This window comes from Haliotis cracherodii, unplaced genomic scaffold, assembly GCF_022045235.1.
Source record: "Haliotis cracherodii isolate W230 unplaced genomic scaffold, xgHalCrac1.p SCAF_13, whole genome shotgun sequence".
NCBI lineage: Eukaryota > Metazoa > Mollusca > Gastropoda > Lepetellida > Haliotidae > Haliotis > Haliotis cracherodii.
In genome coordinates, this window is record NW_027266268.1 from 22551427 (window position 1) to 22579257 (window position 27831).

Sequence of the window (27831 nt, forward strand, 5' to 3'; positions counted from 1 at the left end):
CATGTGACCCATATATGCTAACGTTGATAGATGCACCTTTCACTTGAATATATTTAAAAAGATTTAACAGTACACATCTTGATTCATACATTCGTTTTTACTTGTAATGCCAAGCATCTAGATTCACTTTCAGCAAAATCATCTTGATAATGAGCTATTGAGAATAATATCATCTTCCTGCTACTATAACCCGGACCAATTATTTCATATACTGACTGACTTGCAATGAAAAAGGACCTGATTCATCTCTGGCTACAATGCAAGGAGTACTTCTACACAAATGAAGAATTTTAGTACATTTTTAGAACTATTATAGCATATATAGCATATATCTTTCTTAACTGTGTTTGGTACAGCGAAGTTTGTTTGTATATCTAAAAATTTGTTGTTTCAACCTGTAAAAATCTAGACCAGACAATCAAGTGACTGACATCATGAGCATTGATTCACTCAATTGGGATACAATGACATGCATCAATGTTCCAATGTGCCTTAATAAAACCAATACCATGCAGCCTTTGTTAAATTGATATATGTAAAGATATTTGTGTATAAAGATATCTTGCCATTTCAGCGACACCTCAGGTGACACCTTCTTACTTGTCATGTCAACACACTGGCAAAGGACTATGCTTGAAAAGTTTGGCAGTGCTGTTTTACTGGATGCGACATACAACACTAACAAGTACAACCTACCTCTGTATCAACTGGCAGTACGGACAGATTCAGTGTATGTTCCAGTAGGTTTCATCATAACAGAAGACCAGACCACTGATAGTCTACAGGAGGGCATGGAGAAGTTTGCTTCCTTACATAAGGAGTGGAAGCCAGACATATTTATAATTGATGATGACCAGAGGGAAAAAAATGTCATCCAAAAGATTTTTCCAGGTAGCTATTGTGTCAAATTGTCCACCTACATCATCACTCATGCATGCACACGTACACACTACCTATTTGAAATTTTGCAGCTTTTACATTTCTTTAATCATGGCTTTTACTGGTAGCACTGACACTATTTCTTATACCAGATTTCAACCACGTATGAAATACTAGCAAATGCTTATTGTTAAAGAATGTATTCACTTATGTAAGTTATTGTGATAAAGTACATGTTGTTGTTGCAGCATTTACAAATGGAACAAAGATGACAAAGTAGACAAAATTTATAGATAAGAACTTCTTAGTTATGCTTTAATAGCTTTACAATAAAAAAGTTGTTATTCATAAAATTTGGTCTAATTTGTCATCTGTCAACTTCTCAGATATGCCCTTCAAACAAAAGAGGATCAAATTTCATGATAGAGAAATAACTTTAGAAAGTACACACGATGAAGATTTCTGTTTGCAGAAAGCAGTTTTTACATCTGCCATTTCCATGTAAAGCAAGCCTGGAAAAGATGGCTGCAGAGGATACCATCAAGGACAGATCGGGAAGCAATATTGTCAGAGTATGTTCCTGTGCTACTTTCTGTGTAATGAGTCAACAGAACTTTAGAAGTATTAACAATAGTTTGAAAACACACTATCATAACAATACAACATATACCCTGAATGTTTCATTACTACTGAGATGAATTTATGTTACAAACAGAAAAAACAAGCATATTTTTTTATTTAAATGTTTTTATTTTCACAAACATATGAAAAAATAATGGTAAACAAGCGTTAATACTGCTCCATGACGCATAATACAAGAAGCAATTATGATATCACATAAGGTTCAATGTAATAAATTAATTATACCTGCCAAGCTAGACGTGTACATATGATAAATATATGTACAGTTGATTCATTTACTAGTACTTCATTGAAAATCTGTCAGTTTTTAATATGATGTTTTAAATAGAATATAATATTTGGGTTTAATATTCCTTACTCAAATTCAAATTATTATATAGCACTGTTTGGGAAAATACATTTCATTTGGAAGATTAAAGTCATTTGTAAACATGAAAAAGAAACGTAAAGAATCTTCGGTATGATATCAACAGAAATTAATTTCAGTATCCAAAATATGTCTATTATACTTATATATGTTAAGATCGCTGCAGCCAAGACTGAGGCGACTATAAATAATTTCACAAAATGTCCATAATTTAAATCACAGTGTATCCCATTATCTCCTCTGTGTTGCAAGTTCTTTAATGTTATAAATTACATTATATTATGATATTTCGAACTTCTTAAACAGTATATATTATTTGTCTTTAGGTACAACTTCCTGTTTCCTTTCAAATATATTGAAATTACTTACTTTCTAAAATGTTTGCAAATTTACTTACATGAATATTCAATTGAGAATTTCAGTATGTTTTCATGCCTGTTATTCAGTTTGTCCGACATTATGTCCTGCCTGGATCAGTCAGACTATGGGACTAAAGTACAGGAACTGAGAACTCAGTGGGGGCACTACATGAATTTCATCAACTATATGGACCACTTCTGGCTGTGCTCACCTAAGGTATATATGTAAGGTGAATGCACTATAAGAAACGTGGGTAAAATGATACAAAGTGTATGCAATTTGTTATGTGAAGAAAGTCCCACAACTTGTTGGCCACAGAATTTCCATGAAGTGAAATGCATATATGATTTTAATCCAGAATACTCCTGGTCTTTATTTTCATGATGCATATTTGATGCATCATATTTAAATCAGTTCCTAGAAAACATCTGAGAGACTGTGCCAGGATTCTTAATTTTGTTCTGATAATCAAATGTTAAAGTCAATGTTATTATTTGTTTTATTAACATCTTGTACAATAAAAGTTGAATTCTTTTGTACACAAATAGATAAAATAAATATAAACTGTGAATGTGTGTGATATTTAACGCTAATATTACAATTCCAGCCATGGGCTATGGCCTTCAGACCTTTCAACCAGCATGTGGGACTGACAACTACTAATGGAGTGGAGAGGCTCCATTCTCTGTTTAAGAGTGAGCAGAAACATACTGCAGACATGAGCATAACAGGGCTGATTCAACTTTTAATGAAACACCACAAGAGCAGACAACAGAGGTAATCTAGATCTACTACTTAAGTTAATTTGATAACAGATAACAGTAGGTTTTAGATATCAGGTTTGTTCCCAGTATGCCTACATCCCAGTATGCCAACACTATTTGTTCGTTGTGGATTGATATATGCTGATGTAAGCATATTACTAACAATCTACAAGAAAGACCTACAGAAATTACTTGCTGGATTCGCTGTAACGTTTAGAAACTGAAGATAATTGTGGTTAAGTGTTAATACTTATTTTTTGAGGCAAAAAGAAATATTATGAATGTTTAGAAAATGTAAATGCATACAAGGATCTCGGTATCATAATTAATACAAAAATATTCCCATACGGATGAGAGTTATGCGGTTACGAATAGCCTATTATAGTGGAAAATCTGAATTTATCATTTATTTATCATTAAACCATTCACTCCAATGTATATAAGATATGGAGTTTACAGTAAATAGGAGGAAAACGTCTGGGTATCACAAGAAAATTGTCACATTTTGTTTATAACAGAAGTCTTTGTAGAATAACTTTACTTTACCAATATACATTAGAAGTGGCTAATGTTGATACAATATTGCTAGTAACCTCAAAATTTGGATGTTATCTACATCAGTTGATTGGATTAAATTGGTTACCAGACCACACCTTGAAGATCATGTTATTCAAAAAAGGAATTCTGATAGGGCAATTTCTGGTAAGGCAAGATTTCATAAAGTCATAGATAATAACACTACACTGGAAACATATTTACATACTTAAACAAAACATGTGTACATGGTATACATATAATTGCTATTGTTTAGAACATCTTGTCTTTATTTACAAATCGATTGTGGGAGATGGAGTAATACACCTTTAGTTGACCGGAAATGCACTTCTTGTATTAGCCAGGATATTGTTGATGGATCTAATTTTACATTAAAAACCAGCAAAATATTGTAAAAACTGTAATGGATGAATCAACATATTTTTTATGAGTCACACTATATTAATATTTGTTTTTTATCAATGTCTAACCATGGGATAGTCCATTTTAAGTAAGGTATTTCACACTCATCGATGCATATTACATCCTCATAGAAGTGCAAATTTGTTTTGATAAGAGTGCAAGCATATTGGGATATAGGCAAAATGACAACAACAAAGAACAACCCATATATTGTTACCTGAGGTAAGGCAGTGTGGATGGATGTGTATAAACTAAATATATTCAACAAAACATAAGCATGGGCTACATGCACTTAAACTTAAATTTTTAATAAATACAAAAACAAAATTACTGCATGCACAAATGACACAATTAAGTTAAATCTAAAAACAGGTTAACTGCTAATTATCACATACACAGTCTTGAGAAATATTCTACAAATAAACAATTTCATTTCAGTTACTATGAAAAGAATGACAGAATGAAGATGACATTGAAGAGTTCTGTACCAGGGTTCTTGAATGGGAGAGGGTTGACATGCTTTGACCACTGCAGAAAGCGATTAAATGAGGTGACACAGATTCAGTCTATACATAAAGGCGAATCTGCTTACCAAGTGAACAATTACAATGTTGTTTTAAATAGGGAAAACAAAGATCTTTGTTCTTGCCAAGACTTTAGAAGATATTTCTTTCCATGTAAGCATATTCTGGCAACATTATATCACAATACACTACCTTGGGATGCCCTTCCCAAGCAATACAGAGACATCCAAATGTTCCATGTCAGCAAAGACTGTAGGAAATCACTGCCAACAGGTATAAATGTCAAATTTCCAAAAGTCTCTTCAGAAGATTCTCCATCAGCTGTTGACATGACTGGTGCAGAGCAAAGTGACACAACATTGAAGGCGCCTGCAAATGACACTGGCAATGCCCAAAGGAAACAAACGAGTGTGAGGTTGTTGTTGGAGTTGAGGGATCTACTGATGAGGTGCAGCAGCCAGGAAACAGTAACAGAGGCCAACAAGTCCCTAGAAAAGATAAAGCTAACTGTTCAAAATAGAAACTGTTTTAGGAAAAGGAGGAAACACAGGCAGATGCCAACAGCAGCTAAAAATTTCCTTAAGTCAAAAGTACAGAAAAAGTATTTGCTCAACAAGAAGAAACACATGATGCGTAAGTTTTGTATTAAATCTATTGACTCAATGATTAATACAATATCAATAAATTAACACACAAAAAAACTTTCATCAGGTGCATGAACAAGTGAAATTTCTAAATGTGCATTCAGGATTATAAGGAGGATATACATTTTGCAACACAAATGATTGATTTTTTAAAGAAGAAATAAAGTGAACAAATAACCATGTGTAATTGATCACAATTTCACTTGCAGAGAGGGCAAAATCGCTTTCAAATATTACCAGAAAAACAGAAAATAAGGTAACTATTGAAAAGGAAAAGCAGAACTAAAAAAAAGAGAAACATACATTTAGTCATATGTGCAATCATCTGTTTAAGCAATGCATGTTTCATACTGAATGGATGTTTTAACATTACATGTACTTTCAAATAATACGATAAATATGACGTGTGTGTGTGCACGTGCATGTGATTTGAGAAAAAACGTTCACACATCTTGAACTTAGGCGCAAGAACTGATATCTTCTTTTTATACACATGCTGGACTACATTCTGTGGCATTATAAATTAAAGTTTGCAATGAATAATGACAATCAAACAGGTGTGAATACTTAAATAAAATTGACCACTTCCAGGAGCATGGAGAGTCAGAAGATGACCTACCTGATATGGCAAGTTTTATGGTGAGTATAAAGAGAGAAGACAAAATATACTAAAAGTTTCTTCAAACAGTCTTGTATTATTAGTAGAATCCATGCACTGTGTACATTTTAGGTACATATTATCGAAACATTTACTTACATCTCTTTTTAATACTGACAAGTATCTATCAAGTCATAAATCTCTGTAATACCATGAAAGTAAAGATGAAACCTTCATTCTCTGATCCTAGGCACCTTCAACAGCAACATTTGAGGAAGGGAAGAAACTGGCTGTAATAGACCTGCTGGCAGAATCAGAGCAGAACACATCCACAGAGGTATGCTATGTGCACATATTTGGAATGTCTATAAAATTCTTTATAGAAGAAATTCTGTCACTGAAAATGTATGAATTGGAACCAAATGAAGAGTTTTGTTTGGGACTTTGTGAGGAAAAGTAGCATACTGAAAATTCCTGTTATGTTACCAATTGCAGGAGCAGGATGATGTTTCTGATGACTTGCCAGAGTTAAAATTTGTGGGGAGAAAGAGGAAAGAAACAGTTGTAAAGCAAACAACAGATGACCACACAACCAAAAACGTATGTGCCGTATCTGTACCATAATACCCTGCTTGTTTGTACAGTTGCTCTCATTAAGTTTCAATATTAACTTATTGTAAACATACTATTCCTGTATTACAGAATCAAGGGGAGGGGACACTTCAGATCAACAGGAGACAGAGTGAAACTGTAAGTCAATGAGCTACGAATACAACAGAATATGTACTGGTAGATATAATCAAATGTTGGACTGACTTTTGATGTTTTGAATACACACTTTGAATCCAGCTAGCTATATCATGGTGTCCTGTACACAACTTAATGTTGACCTCACAACCCAGTGATTGATTTGAGAAAAATGCAATCGCGGCGCGATGACACACAGTAACTGTACGTGACCACCGAATTCATTACGTTGCCATGGACGACCACATATGAATGTGGGCAACATTGAGTAGGTGGGAAATAACCCCCTAGTCCTCAGCAAGCCTGTACCCAAAACCAAGTCTACTCTTCCACCAACGAGTTTGAAGTTTTAACATTACAGAAGTGACAGCTATCGTTCACTTGCGTTTCAGCTGCCGATACCTTTGGATTATGGGTCTGTATGGAGGTTTCACTCAAACACTAATGCTGTGATGGCTGTAGTAGATGGACATAAACTGACGGGAAGAAGCTTTGGAGCACTGAAACCAGGGCATGAAGTTACAGATGAGGTACGTTCATAATAACCAATTATTTTCAAATCTGATGAGGCACTAATTATTTGGCATATGATACATCTATTGATATCTTTTTTGTTTTGGTAATTCTGATGTTCATGTCACTGATACCAAGTTGCAGCTTCCCAGAAATTATTATGCTTAGTCTGTCATGACCCTTAAGACATGGCTTTCTTGGAAGAATATTAGTTTGGGCTTTACTGACAGGAAAAGCAATTACACCATTGCCATGATAACATAGCTGAACCAGTGTTCAATGCAACATTAACCATTCAATTACATCAAAATATCAGAAAGCATGAAAGCAAAAATGGTTGTTTCTTGTTTCAATGCTGCACTCTGTTTATAACAGTGGTCCGTAAATAATCACATCTGGAACAGACAATCCAGTAATAAATTATGTGAATGCAACACATGTATTATAGTTTGAATGCATTGCTTTCTAATTTTACAGGTACTCAATGCATACTGCGGGGCTAAATGTCGAGATCGAGATGATGTATACCTGATGGATTGCCTTGTTGCCACACACGTTATTCTTAATCATGGACAACCACCATTATTCAGGAATGTAAGGAATACAATCATTGTCAAAAGTTTGTAATGGTTCTAAAATCAGAGCAAATATGAGCATTACAATTCATGACAAATCCTTTCCTCTAACAACAGTGAAACATTCTACTCCCTCCAAGGGACATGTGAAGCAAGATTTAATGTAGAAGACTTATGTACATGTGACATATACGCCTGTTATATCTGTACATCTAACATTATCTACACCTGCGGGGGATTACAGTTGACTTGCTATTTAAAGAGTGTATAACTGACTTAGCAAAACTGACTTCAGAAAGAACACATCTTCCTGCTCATTCATCAATACATTGAATATATATATAAGTAAAAAAGATGGTCATAGCAAAGAATAATGTTTAAAAGACTGAATTTATTTCTTGAACAGGTGGATCTGCTTCTGAAAGAAATGATCCTTGCTCCATATGTCACAGGAAAGCACTGGCACATGTTTGTGGTGTTCCCACAAAGAAATGAGATTTTATACTTAAATCCTTTGGGTGAAGACACGTCTTATAAAAGTAAAGAAGCAATTTTGTCAGCTTGGAGGAGAATACTCCAAGTGAGAAGTGAAAAGGGCCTCCTAGACAAGGAAATATTAAAGAAACGATGGAAGCTAATAACAGCAAATCACCAATTGCAACAAGATTCCACAAGCTGTGGAATATTTGTGATGAAGGTAGGACACATACTTGACAGCTAATTACTGCTAAATGACCTTAGTAACAGATATTAACCTTTTTCAAGCTGTTCAATATAGAGAAATGGCAATGCATAATTTTTGTTAGTAATATTCAAACTGATAAACTCTAGTTTACCCTTAGTGATAACTTGAAATTTCAGTTTGTTGACTTCCTTCTTGATGGGAAGAACATGTCCACCCAATTTGACACAGATGAATTCAGGACACACATAGCATCATATTTGCTGCAAAACTCTGGTAGGTACAGATTCCTGAAACTAATCATGAGCAAACAGAAACATACCACTCTTTATAACCCAAAGGGTTAGAAATAACAGAATTCATAAAATTTGCATGTGCACAAGGGCAAATATTACTTCCCATGCACCAGAATATGGTTTACATCATTCGGACATCATTGTTTACTTCCTTACGAAATAAGGTTAGAATGACATTACACTAGAACTGACGGAAATGATGGAATACACATTAAATATCATATAATACTCTCTATAAATGTTAACTGGTTGATAGGCATTATCACTTAAGAATATAGAGTGAGTTAATGACACCACTGACATGGAGGTACACCATTGAAAAAATTAAGAAAAGTAATTAAATGCAATGAATATTTCTAAAGAAATTGGAACATGAGAATGTACTGTTTCAGATTTACCAGCAATGGCTGACATCTGTAGAGGCTGCTCAATGCATACACAAGTGGATACCACTGGCAAATGTGTCAAGTCAACACAAGGGACCAAACAGAGGGAACAAGATTGGGTAAGAATTCTTGACCAGTTACAACACAAAGTACTCAGGAAATTAGGGCTGGGACGGGTAACTCGGGTACTCGGGTCGGCTGGGTACTGAGTAGGACCCGGGTACCCACGGGACTACCCGGACCCGAGTTTAGTCACATAATTATATATATATATCGTTTAATGGCAAAACTTATCTAGAACTCTATGGTTACACTATAAGTGACAAATAGTCACATTTCTTTCTGACTATATATGTAAACATACCTTCTGGCTTTATATGTTTGCATAAAGATAAAACTTCAGTCAACTTCAGTGTATGCATGACCAGATCAGTTTATACGTGTATCTAAATGCATGGTGACAGGTGTACGGTCAAACGTTTCCCAATCGGACATTTTGTACCAATCTCTTGAGGCCTACAGCGGGCAGCCGGGTAGGGTCGGATAATAGGGGGGTGGGTACCCGGGTAGTAAATTTGGACTCGTCCCAGCCCTACAGGAAATAATGATTAAATGAATCACATAAGTGAACATGTTTTAGCAAGTTTATAAAGTAGCACAACGAAAAATATAAGCATGAATAATGATATGTTTGACTGTAAGGAAAAAAACCAACTGAAATGAAATAACAAACAATAGAAATAACAATTTTGTATTGCACATGTTGCAGGTGCAGTGTGAGAGCTGCAGGTATTGGTATCACTTTGAATGCTCTGGCAGCAATGCATCATTTAGAACACTGCAAAAGGAAACCTTTGTGTGCAAAGTGTGCCAGGTAGATGAAGACTGTGGGCAATAGATCACCAACTTCAAGTGTAGTTCTGAGAAAAGGCACACAACCAAACAAATCATCAATGAATAATCCTCACAGATATCAAACTAGGTTTGGTGGGCACACAGAGAACAACTTCCAGTTGATCGCTTTAAATGGTCGCATAAAGAAATGCCAAGGATGCAAAACTAAATTCATTCATACACCGAGGGCACCATTTGACATGGTAGTGAGGCATCTGGAATTAAGACACTTTTTCAGCCATAGGGCAAATAAGCAACAGGCATTTTGGACAAATTGTCATTACCACTGCAGGGCTCAGTGCATTCTGACAAATAATCAACATTTCACACTTAATAGGCTAGTAATTGATCCAACCCTAATATTAACAGATGACCATATACAACATTTGGAACAAAATGGCATAGACATTATGCAAGTTATAAATTCAAAAGTACCATATTTCTAAACAAACATATTTAACAAAGTCAAGAAAAGAAGCTGAAATGAACCGTAACTCTCCACAACACTCAACCTAGACCAGATGCCAGAAAGTCAGGATAACATGACAACCAAGACCTTCACAGCAGCCCTCAAACCAGTTAGGATTACATGACAATCAAGACCCTCACAGCAGCCCTCAACCCAGTCAGGATAACATGACAACCAAGATCCTCAGAGAAGCCCTAAACCTAGAACAGATGCCAGAAAGTCAGGATAACATGACAACCAAGACCCTCACAGAAGCCTTCGACCCAGAACAGATGCCAGAAAGTCAGGATTACATGACAATCAAGACCCTCACAGAAGCCCTCTACTCACAACAGATGCCAGAAAGTCAGGATAACATGACAATCAAGACCCTCACAGAAGCCCTTCTGCCAGAAAGTCAGGATAACATGACAACCAAGACCCTCACAGAAGCCCTCAACCCAGAACAGATGCCAAAAAGTCAGGATCACATAACATCCAAGACCCTCACAGAAGCCCTAAACCTAGAACAGATGCCAGAAAGTCAGGATAACATGACAACCAAGACCCTCACAGCAGCCCTAAACCTAGAACAGATGCCAGAAAGTCAGGATAACATGACAACCAAGATCCTCACAGCAGCTCTCAACTAAGTCAGGATAACATGACAACCAAGACCCTCACAGCAGCCCTCAACCCTGAACAGATGCCAGAAAGTCAGGATAATATGACAACCAAGACCCTCACAGCAGCCCTCAGCCCAGTCAGGATAACATGACAACCAAGACCCTCACAGCAGCCCTCAACCCAGTCAGGATAACACGACAATCAAGACCCTCACAGCAGCCCTCAACTAAGTCAGGATAACATGACAACCAAGATCCTCAGAGAAGCCCTAAACCTAGAACAGATGCCAGAAAGTCAGGATAACATGACAACCAAGACCCTCACAGAAGCCTTCGACCCAGAACAAATGCCAGAAAGTCAGGATTACATGACAATCAAGACCCTCACAGAAGCCCTCTACCCACAACAGATGCCAGAAAGTCAGGATAACATGACAATCAAGACCCTCACAGAAGCCCTTCTGCCAGAAAGTCAGGATAACATGACAACCAAGACCCTCACAGAAGCCCTCAACCCTGAACAGATGCCAAAAAGTCAGGATCACATGACATCCAAGACCCTCACAGAAGCCCTAAACCTAGAACAGATGCCAGAAAGTCAGGATAACATGACAACCAAGACCCTCACAGCAGCCCTAAACCTAGAACAGATGCCAGAAAGTCAGGATAACATGACAACCAAGATCCTCACAGCAGCTCTCAACTAAGTCAGGATAACATGACAACCAAGACCCTCACAGCAGCCCTCAACCCTGAACAGATGCCAGAAAGTCAGGATAATATGACAACCAAGACCCTCACAGCAGCCCTCAGCCCAGAACAGATGCCAGAAAGTCAGGATAACATGACAACCAAGACCCTCAAAGCAGCCCTCAACCCAGAACAGGTGCCAGAAAGTCAGGATAACATGACAATCAAGACCCTCACAGCAGCCCTCAACCCAGTCAGGATAACATGACAATCAAGACCCTTAAAGAAGCCCTCTACCCAGAACAGATGCAAGAAAGTCAGGATAACATGACAATCAAGACCCTCACATCAGCCCTCAACCCAGTCAGGATAACATGACAACCAAGACCCTCACAGCAGCCCTAAACCTAGAACAGATGCCAGAAAGTCAGGATAACATGACATCCAAGACCCTCACAGAAGCCCTAAACCTAGAACAGATGCCAGAAAGTCAGGATAACATGACAACCAAGACCCTCACAGCAGCTCTCAACTAAGTCAGGATAACATGACAATCAATACCCTCACAGCAGCCCTCAACCCAGTCAGGATAACATGACAACCAAGACCCTCACAGAAGCCCTCAACCCAGTCAGGATAACATGACAACCAAGACCCTCACAGCAGCCCTCAGCCCAGAACAGATGCCAGAAAGTCAGGATAATACGACAACCAAGACCCTCACAGCAGCCCTCAGCCCAGAACAGATGCCAGAAAGTCAGGATAACATGACAATCAAGACCCTTACAGAAGCCCTCAACCCAGTCAGGATAACATGACAATCAAGACCCTTACAGAAGCCCTCAACCCAGTCAGGATAACATGACAATCAAGACCCTCACAGCAGCCCTCAACCCAGTCAGGATAACATGACAATCAAGACCCTCACAGAAGCCCTCTACCCAGAACAGATGCCAGAAAGTCAGGATAACATGACAACCAAGACCCTCACAGCAGCCCTCAACCCAGTCAGGATAACATGACAACCAAGACCCTCACAGAAGCCCTAAACCTAGAACAGATGCCACAAAGTCAGGATAACATGACAATCAAAACCCTCACAGAAGCCCTCAACCCAGTCAGGATAACATGACAATCAAGACCCTCACAGAAGCCCTCAACCCAGTCAGGATAACATGACAATCAAGACCCTCACAGAAGCCCTGTACCCACAACAGATGCCAGAAAGTCAGGATAACATGACAACCAAGACCATCACAGAAGCCCTCTACCCACAACAGATGCCAGAAAGTCAGGATAACATGACAATCAAGACCCGCACAGCAGCCCTCAACCCAGTCAGGATAACATGACAACCAAGACCCTCACAGAAGCCCTCAGCCCAGAACAGATGCCAGAAAGTCAGGATAACATGACAATCAAGACCCTCACAGCAGCCCTCAGCCCAGTCAGGATAACATGACAATCAAGACCTTCACAGCAGCCCTCAACCCAGTCAGGATAACATGACAATCAAGACCCTCAAAGAAGCCCTCAGCCCAGTCAGGATAACATGACAATCAAGACCCTCACAGCAGCCCTCAACCCAGTCAGGATAACATGACAATCAAGGCCCTCACAGCAGCCCTCAACCCAGTCAGGATAACATGACAATCAAGACCCTCACAGCAGCCCTCAACCCAGTCAGGATAACATGACAACCAAGACCCTCACAGCAGCCCTCAGCCTAGAACAGATGCCAGAAAGTCAGGATAACATGACAATCAAGACCCTCACAGAAGCCCTCAACCCAGTCAGGATAACATGACAACCAAGACCCTCACAGCAGCCCTCAACCTAGACCAGATGCCAGAAAGTCAGGATAACATGACAACCAAGACCCTCACAGCAGCCCTCAACCCAGTCAGGATAACATGACAACCAAGACCCTCACAGCAGCCCTCAACCCAGTCAGGATAACATGACAATCAAGACCCTCACAGCATCCCTCAACCCAGTCAGGATAACATGACAACCAAGACCCTCACAGCAGCCCTCAGCCTAGAACAGATGCCAGAAAGTCAGGATAACATGACAATCAAGACCCTCACAGAAGCCCTCAACCCAGTCAGGATAACATGACAACCAAGACCCTCACAGCAGCCCTAAACCTAGAACAGATGCCAGAAAGTCAGGATAACATGACATCCAAGACCCTCACAGCAGCCCTCAACCCAGAACAGATGCCACAAAGTCAGGATAACATGACAACCATGACCCTCGCAGCAGCCCTCAACTAAGTCAGGATAACATGACAACCAATACCCTCACAGAAGCCTTCCACCCACAACAGATGGAAGAAAGTCAGGATAACATGACAGTGAAGAAAATTTCACACTAATACTTTTGGGGTATATGTTGCTGTTGTAATCAATATGGCACATTAATGATCTATAGAAGAAACAGTAAGACTTTACTAAGGTATTGTTTTTTTTAACTGTTTTTTTGGGCCAGATACCCTGGGCCTCCACGTGGCCTGGCCTGGAAACTATCCCATTCATCTGTGAAATGCTGACACCATTACAGGTGAATGGGATAGGCTAACACAGGGTGATTCAGTTCCCTTACAATAATATACTAACAGAAAAATTGTAAAGGGAATTCATAACAATATTCAGAGAAATGTTTACTTCTGTGTTTAAGAAAAAGAAATGTAAATATGCATATGCAACATTTCCAAAACAGTTAAAGCATAACCATACTATATTTCATATATCAGGAATTCCCTTGCGTCTTTCTATCAGTATAGTTATTACTTATAACATTGAAAGTAAATTTTAATTCTATTGCTTCATGCAACAGTTCATTTTAATAAGAGTGACTGAGTGACTGAGAGCAATGTTTCACTATATTACAAAACACATTTAACAGCCACATTATCACCAAGTACCAAATGAGCGAGATAAAGTGGAATGAGTTGGGTTTAATGCCACTTTGAACAGTATTCCAGTTATATCACTGCATGAAACCCATGAACACAAAAATGCTGACAAACTAAGGAACATAATCAGAGAGAACACCAGGATCCCAACCCAACAATCATAGGTTTTTTGGCACACTTTTGGTGATGGGAAACACTGATGGGTAAACACTGATGGGTAAACACTGATGGAGAAACACTGATGGAGAAACACTGATCGGGAAACACTGATGGGGAAACACTGATGGGGAAACACTGATGGAGAAACACTGATGGAGAAACACTGATCGGGAAACACTGATGGGAAACACTGATGGAGAAACACTGATGGGAAACACTGATGGGGAAACACTGATGGGGAAACACTGATGGAGAAACACTGATGGAGAAACACTGATGGGGAAACACTGATGGGAAACAATGATGGAGAAACACTGATGGGAAACACTGATGGGGAAACACTGATGGGGAAACACTGATTGAGAAACACTGATGGGGAAACACTGATGGGGAAACACTGATGGGGAAACACTGATCGGGAAACACTGATGGAGAAACACTGATGGGGAAACACTGATGGGGAAACACTGATGGAGAAACACTGATGGGAAACACTGATGGAGAAACACTGATGGGGAAACACTGATGGGGAAACACTGATCGGGAAACACTGATGGAGAAACACTGATGGGGAAACACTGATGGGGAAACATGGGAATTAATGAGCAACTATACTCATCCAATGATGAACCTCACGGTGAAACTAGCAAAATATAAGCCAAAATCAAGACACCAATACTGGGTAAGTGAGTGAGTTTTACTCCACTTTTAGCAATATTCTAGCAATAAAACAGCAGGGGACACACTAAATGAGTTTCACACATGGTACCCATGTGAGGAATCAAACCCAAGTCTTCAAGCAACCCCACCACCTGACAACAAGACTGAGTAATTCAATTGCTGACATTTTGAAAAATAACCATTGAAATGCATGAACTTTCCTAAATACCCATTTCCTGTTGATTTCTTTAAATATTTATAAACAGATGTGGGTATATGGGTATACAGATAAACAGTGTATTACTGAAACATTGAAAGACATTAAAATAACTAAAGACAATGTTATAATAACTTGTATACCAAAACAAAATAAAGATTGAAGACATTAAAAATTTTGACTGCCAATATCAATACCTAACTTTAAATAAATGCTTAGGACATATGAAATCAACACAATTGAAAAAACAACATTTGGCATAACAATTCATTCCAATCAAACTGCATGCATTCCTGTATAAGTGAACATGAGAGACTAATGTGTTATATTATATATATATGAAATCAAACAGACAGGCCAGGCTTATTATTTTTCACTGATTTTGAAAAGACTTTTCATACTGTCTCCAAACCATTCACTATAGTTTTTTTTGGAAAAATACGACCTAAGGGCTAATATACTCAAATATATGTTTCTTTTGCCAAATAATAGAGGTTGTGTAGGTGATCCAGTGTCACCTTATCTCTTCTTCTTGGTAGCATGTTCTCGAATTAATGATCGAATTAATGGAATAAAGCTTAATAATGAAGAGTATAAACTTGAACAATAATAGAATAAGCAGTTAGTCTGTTTAGCACTAACAACATTTGCATATAATTGAATAATATTAGAATATAATCAAATTATGCAAAATATTCCTAAATCATCGAAAATAATAATAAGAGAGAAACATTGAATATTAATAACCAAAGTGTCAACACAAGTGTATGGCATATTTATGATAAACTTATTACCACAGCAAAACAGCAAAAAAGCCAGTGTATTGTGAAAAATGGTAAAGAAAGTTAAGCTCAAAATAGACTAAGAGTACAGATTCAATGATAAAGTTATATACTGTAAATGTTACCCTCTGTTTTGTTTGTTTGTTGGTTGGTTGTTTAACACTGCACTCAGCAATATTCCAGCTATATGACGGCAGTCTGTAAATAATCATGTCTGGACCAGACAATCCAGTGATTGACATCATGAACATTGATCCATGCAATTGGGATCGAGGACATGCATTAACCAAGTCAGCTAGCCTGACCACCCGATACCTTTAGTCGCCTGTTATGACAAGCATAGTCGCCTTTACGGCAAGCATGGGTTGCTGAAGACCTGTTCTACATCTTCATGGGTCAATTAAGGAAATGAACTTCATTTTTCTCTTTCTTACACAAATAACAAGTTCTGAGCTCTAAGGGATGGGGGTGCATTGTGCCGACCTATCCCAACGTGTAGGGTGAGACTTCCAAACATAGTCTGGGGAGATATTTTCTGAGATTCATGGACATAAAAGTTTGCAAGTTAAGTTCGGGGACAAGATCTTTTTTTTAAACATATGGTAGCTGAGTAGCATATTTCCATGCTGAGGATTTGATGTATCATTCCAGAGTTGTTCAAACCAAGTACATGTATATCCATCTACTGTCTTGAGTTTTTCATTTATAAGAGACGCCACATACTGAGTTGAGCCTGGCATAAATATCAAGTCATGGTTATCCAGCTGCTTGCTTATATTAATGACAGTGTGAATGATATTCTTCTTTTTTTCTTCTTTTGCTATATTCTAAAACTCTGTTTGGCAGTCTATGACTTTCCCTTCTATTGACTATTTGACAATGATTGACATAAAGACCTTTTTTGCCATAGCTGAGATTAATAAAGATGTGAACAGCAACTTAAGGTTATAACATGAGCATTACCCTATTTCATGATGAGGCACAAAGTGAAACAGATTGTAGATGTTCACAAAGCGTGGTAGTGCATAGACTGTATTATAACAATGATGAGACCTCAATAAAATATTGAAAGGAGTTTAAGTATAACAGCAGAGTTATGCAATGGTCGTATTCATTGCCTTTTGGGGCACATTTGATAGGCATTCAAACAGTTAACAGAATGACAATGTTCATTCTATGTAATTATGAAATTACATTGAAAACATAATATGCTGCCATACAAATGTTATGTACATCTAAAGTGTCATAAACTCTGTGAAGAATGAAGAATGCAATAAGATCTGCTCAGAAATATAAATAGAATTGGTCAAATTTGAGCCTGTTGTTTTATTATGGATTAACTGCCACTTTTGACAGTACTTCAATTTCAAAGAAGTTTGAAAAACTCTTATTTAACAATTATGAGTCAGGTGGCAGTCTTGTAGTTGGTGAATTTACAGGAAGTACTTCTCTGAAAGATATTACAAATCTTTCAATTCCCATCCAATTTGACCAACGACAGAGCCTGCCTCATTTACAACAGATAAAGACATATAATATTTGTGACCTGAGGCAGCGGAGGTGAGGTGAAACAGGGTTAAAGGTCGGATTCAAGATTATTGTACTTGTATAGCAACATGTATGTGGCTGCTTGTACCAGTTCAGACATTACATAATGTAAAGAGTACAGTGCATGCCCACCGAGTTACACTGTACCATGCTGCAGTGAAACATGATGGATACTCCATTCAGACACATCATATGGACTCCAAGACAACAAGTGCCCGTTTTACTCCCCTTATGCCAAATGCCAACCACCCATCGAACAACCAACCTACACACATAGAAAAGACCATAATTACAATAACTGGCCAACTGGATAGTTTCCATGGGAATGGTACACCCAATAACAAAGCTTCACTGTACTGCTGTAATCCATTTATAAAACACACAATTGGTAATTAGATTAAATAAGTTAAAGCTAAGTCTGTATGTATTGTACCATTTATATTCCAGAAACAAACGTCATGGCAGTACTATACTATACACAAGACACCCAAGGCCTGCAAAGGTGGTGCTTGATACTATATATAAAGAAATAAAGCAAAGTTGATATATTCCAGAAACAAACGTCATGGCAGTACTATACTATACACAAGACATCCAAGGCCTGCAAAGGTGGTGCTTGATACTATATGTAAAGAAATAAAGCAAAGTTGATGTTGTCTGTGTTATAAGCTCAACTCAGTATATAGTGAGTTTGCCTAAGCTGGATATTGTAAACTAGTAACCTATTTTCTGTTTACACACATTTGATGTCTTAATACAGTCTTTCTTTGAAGTGTCCCATAATCAGGATAATAAGTAACTTGAAGAAACTTTCAAATTGAAACAAAATAGATAGGCCTATAACCACTGTTTAATAAAACCTAACCTAGGATAAAAGTCTCCATATAATTTTTATGTGGAACATTATGATATAAATCTGAAGTAATATTCAAAATATCAATCAAGAACTCAACCCCAAAAAGTACTAGAATCTGTACTTTACTAAGAAAGTGTTATCCCAAATATAACATTTGTTACAATCAAATAGAAGCTAGATCTAAATATTTTGTACTTATAAACCTACTTATTGTCTAACATTATGGGGTTTCAACATTACATTAGGCCATGGCGATGTTTACTGTGTATGAAGATACATTATAATTGCTCATATTATATTAACTTTCAGTACAAGATGCTAGATCTATGTGATGTATGATTAAAACTTTCTCAATCACAACTTTGTAAACTTGACGTAAATGGGGAAAAAATCAGAACTGTGAAGCAGATCAAGGTAAAATCAACCATTCTTTACTGAACGAGAAACCATTTGATTTCTAAAAAAACAATGAAGCCTATTTTAATGAAACAAAATTACATATGCCTCGCAATGTGGGAAAACAAAATATGCAGATATTGGAATACAAGTGTTCAAAGAACATGGGCGGTAATATCGATAACATTAGGGTAGCTGGGTTCTGTCTACAAATGTCAGACAAACTTATCGCATGACTACCGTCTGAATACAATATATGACGCCCGCCACGCCTAACATAAACATATAAACGACATGATCATTCAACTGACGATATATGCGCTGATTAATATCGGAAAACTGATGACATGTCCTTGTATCCAAGTGTCATAAGCAGTCGTAAAACACGCGAACTTTCTGACTTTAATTGGTTTGTAACATTAGACGCGAATTGGACAGTTGCCATGAGTTGTCTCCCTTGAAAAGCGCGATAGTCGATAAAACTAACGCATACACATGGTCTCGAAAAGTATGTAAAATAGCGACGACCTTCAAATGATGCTGTCAAGAACATGAAACAGACAACATGCCCAGAATAAGCCAAAATTCCTCCAGAAAGAGAAAACAACCATCGCCTGCACGACGAACTCCGGGGGACGATGATGGTTTGTGAAACTGTTCGAATAGGATGTGTTCTATGACACCGTTGCTACATATTTATAGATTAGGACTGCAACCAGGGTGTCAACTATCACTGATAAAGTCAATCATTTATACATATCGTAAAGTTGTTCGTGCTTTTAGGCCTAATTGCCACAGTTAGAACCATGATTGAATGTCTGCCCCAAGGTCTTTCCACGGACGGAATCAACTTAGCAGTGAGTAACTCATTCTGCTCAAACATCGTCCTTTTCGTTAACAATTACACATAATGAGACTCTCCAAACGTGAGAAATACTATGGTCTTCTTTAGGTTTCTCTGTTGTTTAATGCCACACTCAGCAATATTCCAGCTAAATGACAACGCCCTGTAAATAATCGACTCTGGGCCAGACAGTGAGTGAATTGGGTTTAACGCTGCTTTTAACAGTATTCCAGTTATATCATGGCGTGTCAGCTTAAAGGGGCACTGATCTAACGCAATTCCCCGGGACTGGTTGTTGCCTTTGTTATTGTTTTTTCCCAGTGAGTACCCGGATGTATAGCAGAAATCTAGACTAGTTCGCGACCTCTGCTGCGCCATTCGTAAGCGCATTAGTCACTTTTATGGGTAGTAATAAGGGCGTATGGTCACACTGATCAACAAAATGAAATACAGTTTTCGAGATAATAAGGAAATGTAGGTATCTTTGTGGGTAGCATCGGTAATGGTGACGAAGTTTTGATAAGTCACTTGCTTGGCAATTTTGCGATTTTCGTTTACACTATTTTGACTTGCAACACAAAGTAAATATTTCACCTGAGCATTGTTTTTTTTTATAGTGTTTATTTTTTTACTGTCAAAATGTGTAACATTTTCAAATTCATTAAACGTCTAAATATTCAGTTATTTTACAAAGTGACTGAAAAACATTTCCATCTGTATTATGATAATAACGAACTCCAAACATTTTGATGTTTAATATCATCACCAAGAGACTGAAAATGTTACGTTGAAAAGTACATTTCTATGTTTTTGGCTTCTAATCCTACATAATAATCTGTTGTGATGTTTGTAGGCCCTTTTGATCGTCTTAACCAGTCTGGACAGATTCTTTTAGTCAAAATAACTGAAATATTTACACATTTTATAAATTGCCTGAGAGAATCACATTTTACATATTGACGGTAATATATACATGCTTACGAAGGAAAAGACCTGTGAAAACAACGTCTATCGCGCATTGAAGAATTTCCCAACCAAGACGTAGAGAAACATGAACGAATCGGTTCAAAAGAAGGAAAACTAAATGCAAAATACTATAATTACAACGTACCAAATTTATTTGTATAAATTTTAGGCAGCTTCCTTGTTCGAGGAATGTATCCGTGAATATCCACACAAAGGAACAATATCACACTCGTCTGCAGCTGTACAAAGAAACTTATTCGACGTCACGTGTCTCTGTAACAATCAAATATTTTAAAAGATATATATCGTTTCGGATATTATAACCCGTGTTCGTTTCTCAACTGATCACTTGGATTGTTTCAGGTGTTTCACATAGGTGTCAAGTCTCAAGGGTCGGCTGAGAAAGCCCACGTGACAACTATTTTCATAACGTCCACGGTTTCTAAAAAATCCATTGAGTGATAGATAACAGTGATCAATCAATCAACGTATTATCAATTAACCCTTTGAACAAAGTATGTTGTTTTTACATCGGCACTTCACACCATGATATGAGTGTATTCCCTTTGTTTTAGTAAACCTAGACATGTAAACACTCACTTTTGACATATCAACTCTGCAAGATAACAGTGATTAATCAATCAACGTATTTTCTGTTCATCCTTTGATGACTAGGAACGATCCGTTGATTTACAAAAAATAGTAAATCAACTGATCATTCACCTCTTGCTTGTCTGCCATGTGCATATTACATAACACACATTTCACCTCACTTCAAACCTGGATTTAGATTGAATAATTACCCCAGACACAATAAATGCCAAATGGGAACCTTTGTCAGGTAATCTAAGTGGTGCTACCACTAATTGTACCTGTAATAAATTCATTAACTGAGCATCAAGTGAATGACGACAAATACACAAGTGTAGGGTTATACGAGAAAACGTGGATGACAACAAGGGAGTAGTAATCGTATTATCGACGCAATCCGAAATCCGAAAATGCTTTCACTGCATGGATACTTTTTTTAGTATTAAACTATAACCATCTGGGGTATTTCCAAATGATTTCCAGCTCCGCTGTTTTTTTTGTCTGTTTGTTTAGGCTGAAGAAATTAATTAACATGCGCCCTTTGTCGAAATCTTTATAGATCACAGTTAACCAATCAGTGTTTATGCAAAAATGCGTAAAACATATATTGCCTCCAGCCTCCAAGTTTATTTAGCTGTCCTTGCAGACGGTAGCCCAGTCTCTGGTCACGCTCAGTTGCGTTACGTATCATCCGGGTACTCACGGGGGAAAAACAATAACAAAAGCAACAATCAGTCCGGGGAATTGCGTTAGATCAGTGCCCCTTTAATGTGGGAGGAAAGCCCAAAGTGATGCAGGTCTCAGACGTTTACCACTTCAGTGAAACCAACAAGCACAGATATGGTTCTGACAAACCTAGAAACATAATCGAGGTGAACCGGGATTCGAACCCCCAATCACAGGTTTCTGGTGTGCCCAAGGGAGGCAACTCTGCACATCGAATCGCAGTGCCTTGGACGAAAGGGCCACCCACGCCCCCCCAGGTATGATGACACATACGTTTATCCAAGACACCAAGTTACTAACCAACAAAAAGCATAAAGGTTTCTGGAGACCTAATATATTATAATCAGATCTTTTGCTCATTACCAGACCATTCTGCTTGAAGATCTGGGCACCCCACCACAGGAGGTCGTGTCAGATCTCTCTGGGCAGCGAATCAGCATCAAGGTTTCTAAGTTGTATGAATGGGCGAAGGATGCATATCTGATTTCAAGTTTCATATGTAGTACTTACCACCATATTGTTGTGGATATTTTCACATTGTGTCATTTGGCACCTACACCCCATCTCATTAAAATCAGATCTTAGTATACAGATAAACAAAGATCTGAAGACATCCCATTACGGGTCACGTCGTTCATCCGACCAATCAAGGCGTCTCTTACCAGATCGGGAAAGTAACAATCGTAATGTGTTATCTTATCATGCAACCTCGAAAAAATTAAGACGGGGTATTCCGAACAATCGTTACGGGCTCTACATTCTCTCGCTTCAATGGGATACAGATTGAAAATGGAAGAGACTTATCAAAGCCCGTTGGAAGTACTGCCATACAATATCAACCATCTATTAGACATTGCAGAATTTATTTTGTTCAGTTATAAAATTTTGAATCAATATTTTTCAAAGTGTTGCCAGGAATGGAAGTCGCGAGTTTGAAACAAGCACTGTAAAGCTCGAGAAAGCAGCTTTCTGACTGGCTAATGTCGACTTGTTAGTCATTTCATTGGTCGGTCAAAGTTCGCAAAAGATCGTACAGTATTTGGATGTCCTGTGATCTTTGTTTAGCTGTTGCGAGAACTAAGATTTGATTTTAATGAGATTGATCTACACCCATAAGGGAGTTTCATCAAAGGAATAAGTGTGGTCTGTGTTTTCCAAATCAAGAAGCTGAACTGAAGATGAACATTTTTGGAATACATCTAATTGGCTCAAGAAGCAACACATTCTTTATTAGCATTAGTATATGAACCTTGGGGATTCCTGGTAAGAATAGGTCCTCAGCAGCCTATGCTAGTTGGAAGAGTTTACTAAATGGATCAGGTGGGCAGACTCGGTGACTTGGTTCTTTGCATGTACAGTCTGGCCCAGACTCAATTGGTTACACCACAGTCTTATAGATGGAATATTGCTGATGATGAGTATGATGTTAAGCAAGAAACACACAGCAGTTTGAGTGACCTCTTGTTAATGCAGTTTTTCGTGGGAGTCAATTTCCATATCTCTGTTGGAACTTAATTAGAGCATTTCAGACCTGTTTTTACACATTCATCATCTTTCAAAAGAAGTGTAAACTCATCTTAAAAAAGAAAAAATAGTATATTCATTTTGAAAAGGAACAACAGTAGTCTTGACTTAGAGAGGGATTAATGTTTCAAAATTCTTACATAGTGTAGGGTCGTTTCATTTGCTAACTGCAGAGCTTGTATGTTGAATATAATAATGATGGTATAACTTTCATGTGTAACAAGGTCGCGAAAAATAGATCAAAGCTGGAGAAATGGTTTGGAAGTAGTCAAGCTGATTGTTCAATCACATGTGGCTGAATTACCTTCAGACACATGATTAAGCATGAAAACATTATCATTGTAAGAAATGGGGTACTGTTCCGCTATACCAGGTAATAGATTCAAGGTGACAAATGTTTTGTTTTAGAAGATGGACTGATAAACAGATGGTGATATTCATGAGCAATTAGGAACTTCCCCAAAACTTGAGTGTTGTTTCTTTTAACAGGGAGTGGGAAAAAGGGAGGCCACTCCAAGAAGGGCGACAGCAGCCCAGGTGGACAGAGCCCCCGCAAGCGACGATACAGGCCAGGCACCAAGGCGTTGATGGAGATAAGGAAGTTCCAGAAGTCAACAGATCTACTCATCAGGAAGTTACCCTTCTCTCGGGTGGTGAGAATATCAGGGCTAGTTGCATGGAAGTAACAGCTGGAAAAATACCTAATGGGCTTTAGATTAAAGTGTTATAGTTTTTGCTTGGTTTACCATGTTTATGGATCCAACAACTCTTAAACTCAGGAATCCTTCCACATGAGCTTACTCCAAGTAAACTTTCAATATTTACCATCAATCAATCAGGGTTCTAAGTTCTCAGTTTGAGGGAGTAACACATAGTCTCTGAAAGTATAGAATTTTGATAGAAACAAACAATTCCATTTAAATTGAAAAGGAGCCCCAGTGAGATGGGAGATTCTAAATCTGTAGAAGATCTAGACTTACTTCATTTAGGACTAATGCATAACAGAAAGGGCTGGGCAGAAGAGAAAATAATATTGTTCAGGGACTGTGAGACGGACTGCATTTGGAGTGGCATATATGATTTCTGTATCTTGAAAAAATAAAAGTAAACAGGCAGTTCTGAATGGTGAATGTTACTGGCTGTGCCTATGGAGTGGATCTTTTACGCATGTCTTTTGTAAGCGCAATGATATCTACACCCACAAGGTTGTGCTATCGGGACATGTCTGTTTTGTGGGAGGGGTTCTTTTGTGCAGACATAAATTTCCTTAAATGGGACAGCCAAATCATTTTATAACAGTCATTAGCCTAAAAATATCACTAAGTCGGGTAGCCTTGTGGTTAAAGTGTTCGCTTGTCACGCCTAAGACGATTCGATTCCCGACATGTGTGAAGCCCATTTCTTGTGTCCCCTGTCGTGATATTGCTCGAATATTGCTAAAGGTGGCGTAAAATCATACTCACTCACTCACTCATTTGGATTGGGCATCACCTGACATGACCTCCAGTGGAGAGGTATCAAGTTGGAATGACAGATCACATCTTAGGCTAAAAAGAAATAATAGTCTTGGTTCTCACATCTCGCATCATCATAAAGTCTGCCGCACGTTTTGTAATGTACAATGAACTTTATGATGATGAGGGCAGTGCCTGAGAACCAAGACTCTTATTTTTTTAGCCTCATTGAAAATGAAAATGAAAATACTCAGTACTGAAAGCCTGTAGGTTATTTCCGAATCTGTCCAATCTGAATATCCAAATCTGTCAACTGCTCTGTGTGTACATGTGTAATGGGTCTGTGTTTACAGGTTCGAGAGATTGCCAGCAATATGTTCAGAGAGCCCCTGAACTGGCAGGCCACAGCTATTATGGCTCTACAAGAGGTAATATTCCAGGATATTGGTGTAACAATTAACAACCTTTCCTAAAGTACTTACCAAATGATTACCTATTGTCCCAACATGATTGTGAGATAGAATACCACCCTATGAGATGACGAGCTAGATTGGTCCTCTTATCAGTGAAATACAAGTCCCCTCTACAATGCCATAACATGGATTAATTTAGTTAACTATCACTTCATGAATACATAATACCATTTAAATATGGTCAAATGTAACAAATGTTATGTTTGGAATATCACTTTCTTAGTAAAGTACAGAATTTAGTATCTTTTTGGGTTGAGTCCCCATCACCACACTCCCCAACTGACCATCATGTGGGTTCGAATCCCGGTGGGAACTCAACGCAAACAAATACTAGAATCTGTACTTTACTAAGAAAGCCTTATCCCGAATATAACATTTGTTATATAGCTCCATGAATTGGGAAATTTGTAAGTCCAATTTGGGAATTTGTACTGACAATTGCTGCAGACTTGGGGCCGAATATCTGCCTCTGTGCAGGCCCAGATACATCCCTGAACACAGTACAGATACCCTGTTGTTGTTGTTGTTTTCAGGCCGCTGAAGCATATCTAGTGTACCTGTTCGAGGATTCTCTCATGTGTTCCATCCATGCCAAGCGGGTGACCATCATGCCCAAGGACATGTGGCTAGCTCGGCGGCTTCGGGGAGAGGATCGATTTTCAGCATAGTGAAGATAGTGCCAAAGATGTTTATCACATGGAGTGACTGTTCACACACAGAGACTTTGAAAAAAACGTCTTACGCGTTTTCTTCCCGTGAAAGATTAATCGAGTGCCATGAAGTACACAGTGGAGGAATCAAATCACTAATATCTGATCTAGTTGTTGTCATGAATCTCCTGTATGTGTCTTGTACCTGTTTTTCCGTAAGATCTTATTGGTATGATTGTCGTATCTTCCTTGGACAACTATAAGCTGGCTTCGAACTAGTGGCTAAGGTCACAGTTTGTCGTTAGGGTACTGAAAACTGGGTGTCCACAATGGGCGGCATCGATGATTTCATGTCATCATGCCCTGAAAGTATGGATAGTTGCTGGTGCCATCAGCCAATTGTTTATTTACAGGTTGCCATGAAATAGCTGGAATTTTGCTGACTGGCATGAAGTATATCAACTCACTAATTTGGCAGGACCCGGTGTTTGGGCAAAAGAATAATGCTGAACAAATCACCATTTAATAATTTCCTATGTATTGGACATAAGCTACACAGTACTGCCTTTCTTGTCCACCACTCTGACTGGTAGCTGCACCCGTGAAATCCGGGGTAGAATAGGTCTTCAGCAACCCATGCTTGTTGTAAGAGGTGACTAACGGGATTGGCTCATCAGGCTCGCTGGCTTGATTGATGCATGTCATCTGTCCTAATTGCGTGGTCCGATGCTCATGATGTCCATCTCTGAATAGCCAGGTCCAGACTCGATTATTTACAGACCGCCGCCATATGGCTGGAATATTGCTGAGTGCGGCGTTAAACAACCAACAAACTATTTGGTGAGGAACCCCACAGTTTTACATCCGCCCCTTTGGTGAAAAAGAACTCTGCGTGACCAGTGAAAGTGTAAAGAGACAAAATTATTTCTTTCCACTTTCAAAAGGTTTGGGTGTGTTTACCCATGATCCAAGTACTTACAGAAATTTGGCCAAAGACTTTGTTAGTACAAAGTTCACACAGGCTTAAGGCCTTGAATTGAGATTCTGCCTTGAAAATGGGTGATGTGTATTGATAAAGGCCTTGAATTTCCTCACCATGCTGACCAATCACAATCTGGAAAATTATGAAGAAATAAATACTTTCATGCATTGAAAAAAATGTGAATGTGTTGAGAACTCTGAATTTTGTATCTGTATACAATCTAGTTAGTAAATTATTAGCCATAGAGCTGTAAATTGTATGCATTGCCATGTATTTTGGTTAGAGAGCCTTGAAAAGGCTTTGAATTTTGTGAAATTCTGTAGCATTTGTCGATAAAGCAATCGATTACAAAAGCTGTACAAATTGACTTAGTCTGCTTTTTTCAACCTTGCAAATATTTTCTACACTAGAATAGGTTTCTCAGGACTGTCTTATTTTTCTATCTGGTAGCTTTGACCCCCCTCCCGGGCAGGGCTTGGAAAAACAGAGTG

At 38.2% G+C, this 27831-nt stretch overlaps 1 protein-coding gene and 1 long non-coding RNA gene across 3 annotated transcripts; one reads left to right on the forward strand and one right to left on the reverse strand.

The window, feature by feature from the left end:
• Positions 1-1662: 1662 nt before the first annotated feature.
• Positions 1663-9566, reverse strand: LOC139459767 (uncharacterized). Of its 2 annotated transcripts, none has more exons than XR_011652698.1 (3): positions 8407-9566; positions 5895-6036; positions 1663-4981 (listed from the first exon to the last, which is right to left on the reverse strand). It is a non-coding gene; the product is annotated as an uncharacterized lncRNA (long non-coding RNA). The 2 variants fall into 2 exon arrangements; XR_011652699.1 differs by having other exon boundaries at positions 5895-6039.
• A 10099-nt stretch (positions 9567-19665) lies between these two features.
• Positions 19666-27656, forward strand: LOC139459066 (uncharacterized). The gene is made up of 4 exons (XM_071240508.1): positions 19666-19774; positions 24271-24434; positions 25589-25663; positions 26242-27656. Exons 1-4 carry the CDS (start codon positions 19696-19698, stop codon positions 26374-26376), a joined length of 453 nt encoding a protein of 150 aa, XP_071096609.1. The 5' UTR covers positions 19666-19695; the 3' UTR covers positions 26377-27656.
• Positions 27657-27831: the final 175 nt, after the last annotated feature.

Excerpts from the sequence above, each read along its gene's own strand:
- LOC139459066 (XM_071240508.1), top strand. The coding sequence starts at position 19,696 with ATGCCCAGAATAAGCCAAAATTCCTCCAGAAAGAGAAAACAACCATCG. Across the intron at positions 19,775-24,270 it reads AACTCCGGGGGACGATGATG|GGAGTGGGAAAAAGGGAGGC; the intron begins GTTTGTGAAACT and ends TTCTTTTAACAG. Across the intron at positions 25,664-26,241 it reads CTATTATGGCTCTACAAGAG|GCCGCTGAAGCATATCTAGT; the intron begins GTAATATTCCAG and ends TGTTGTTTTCAG.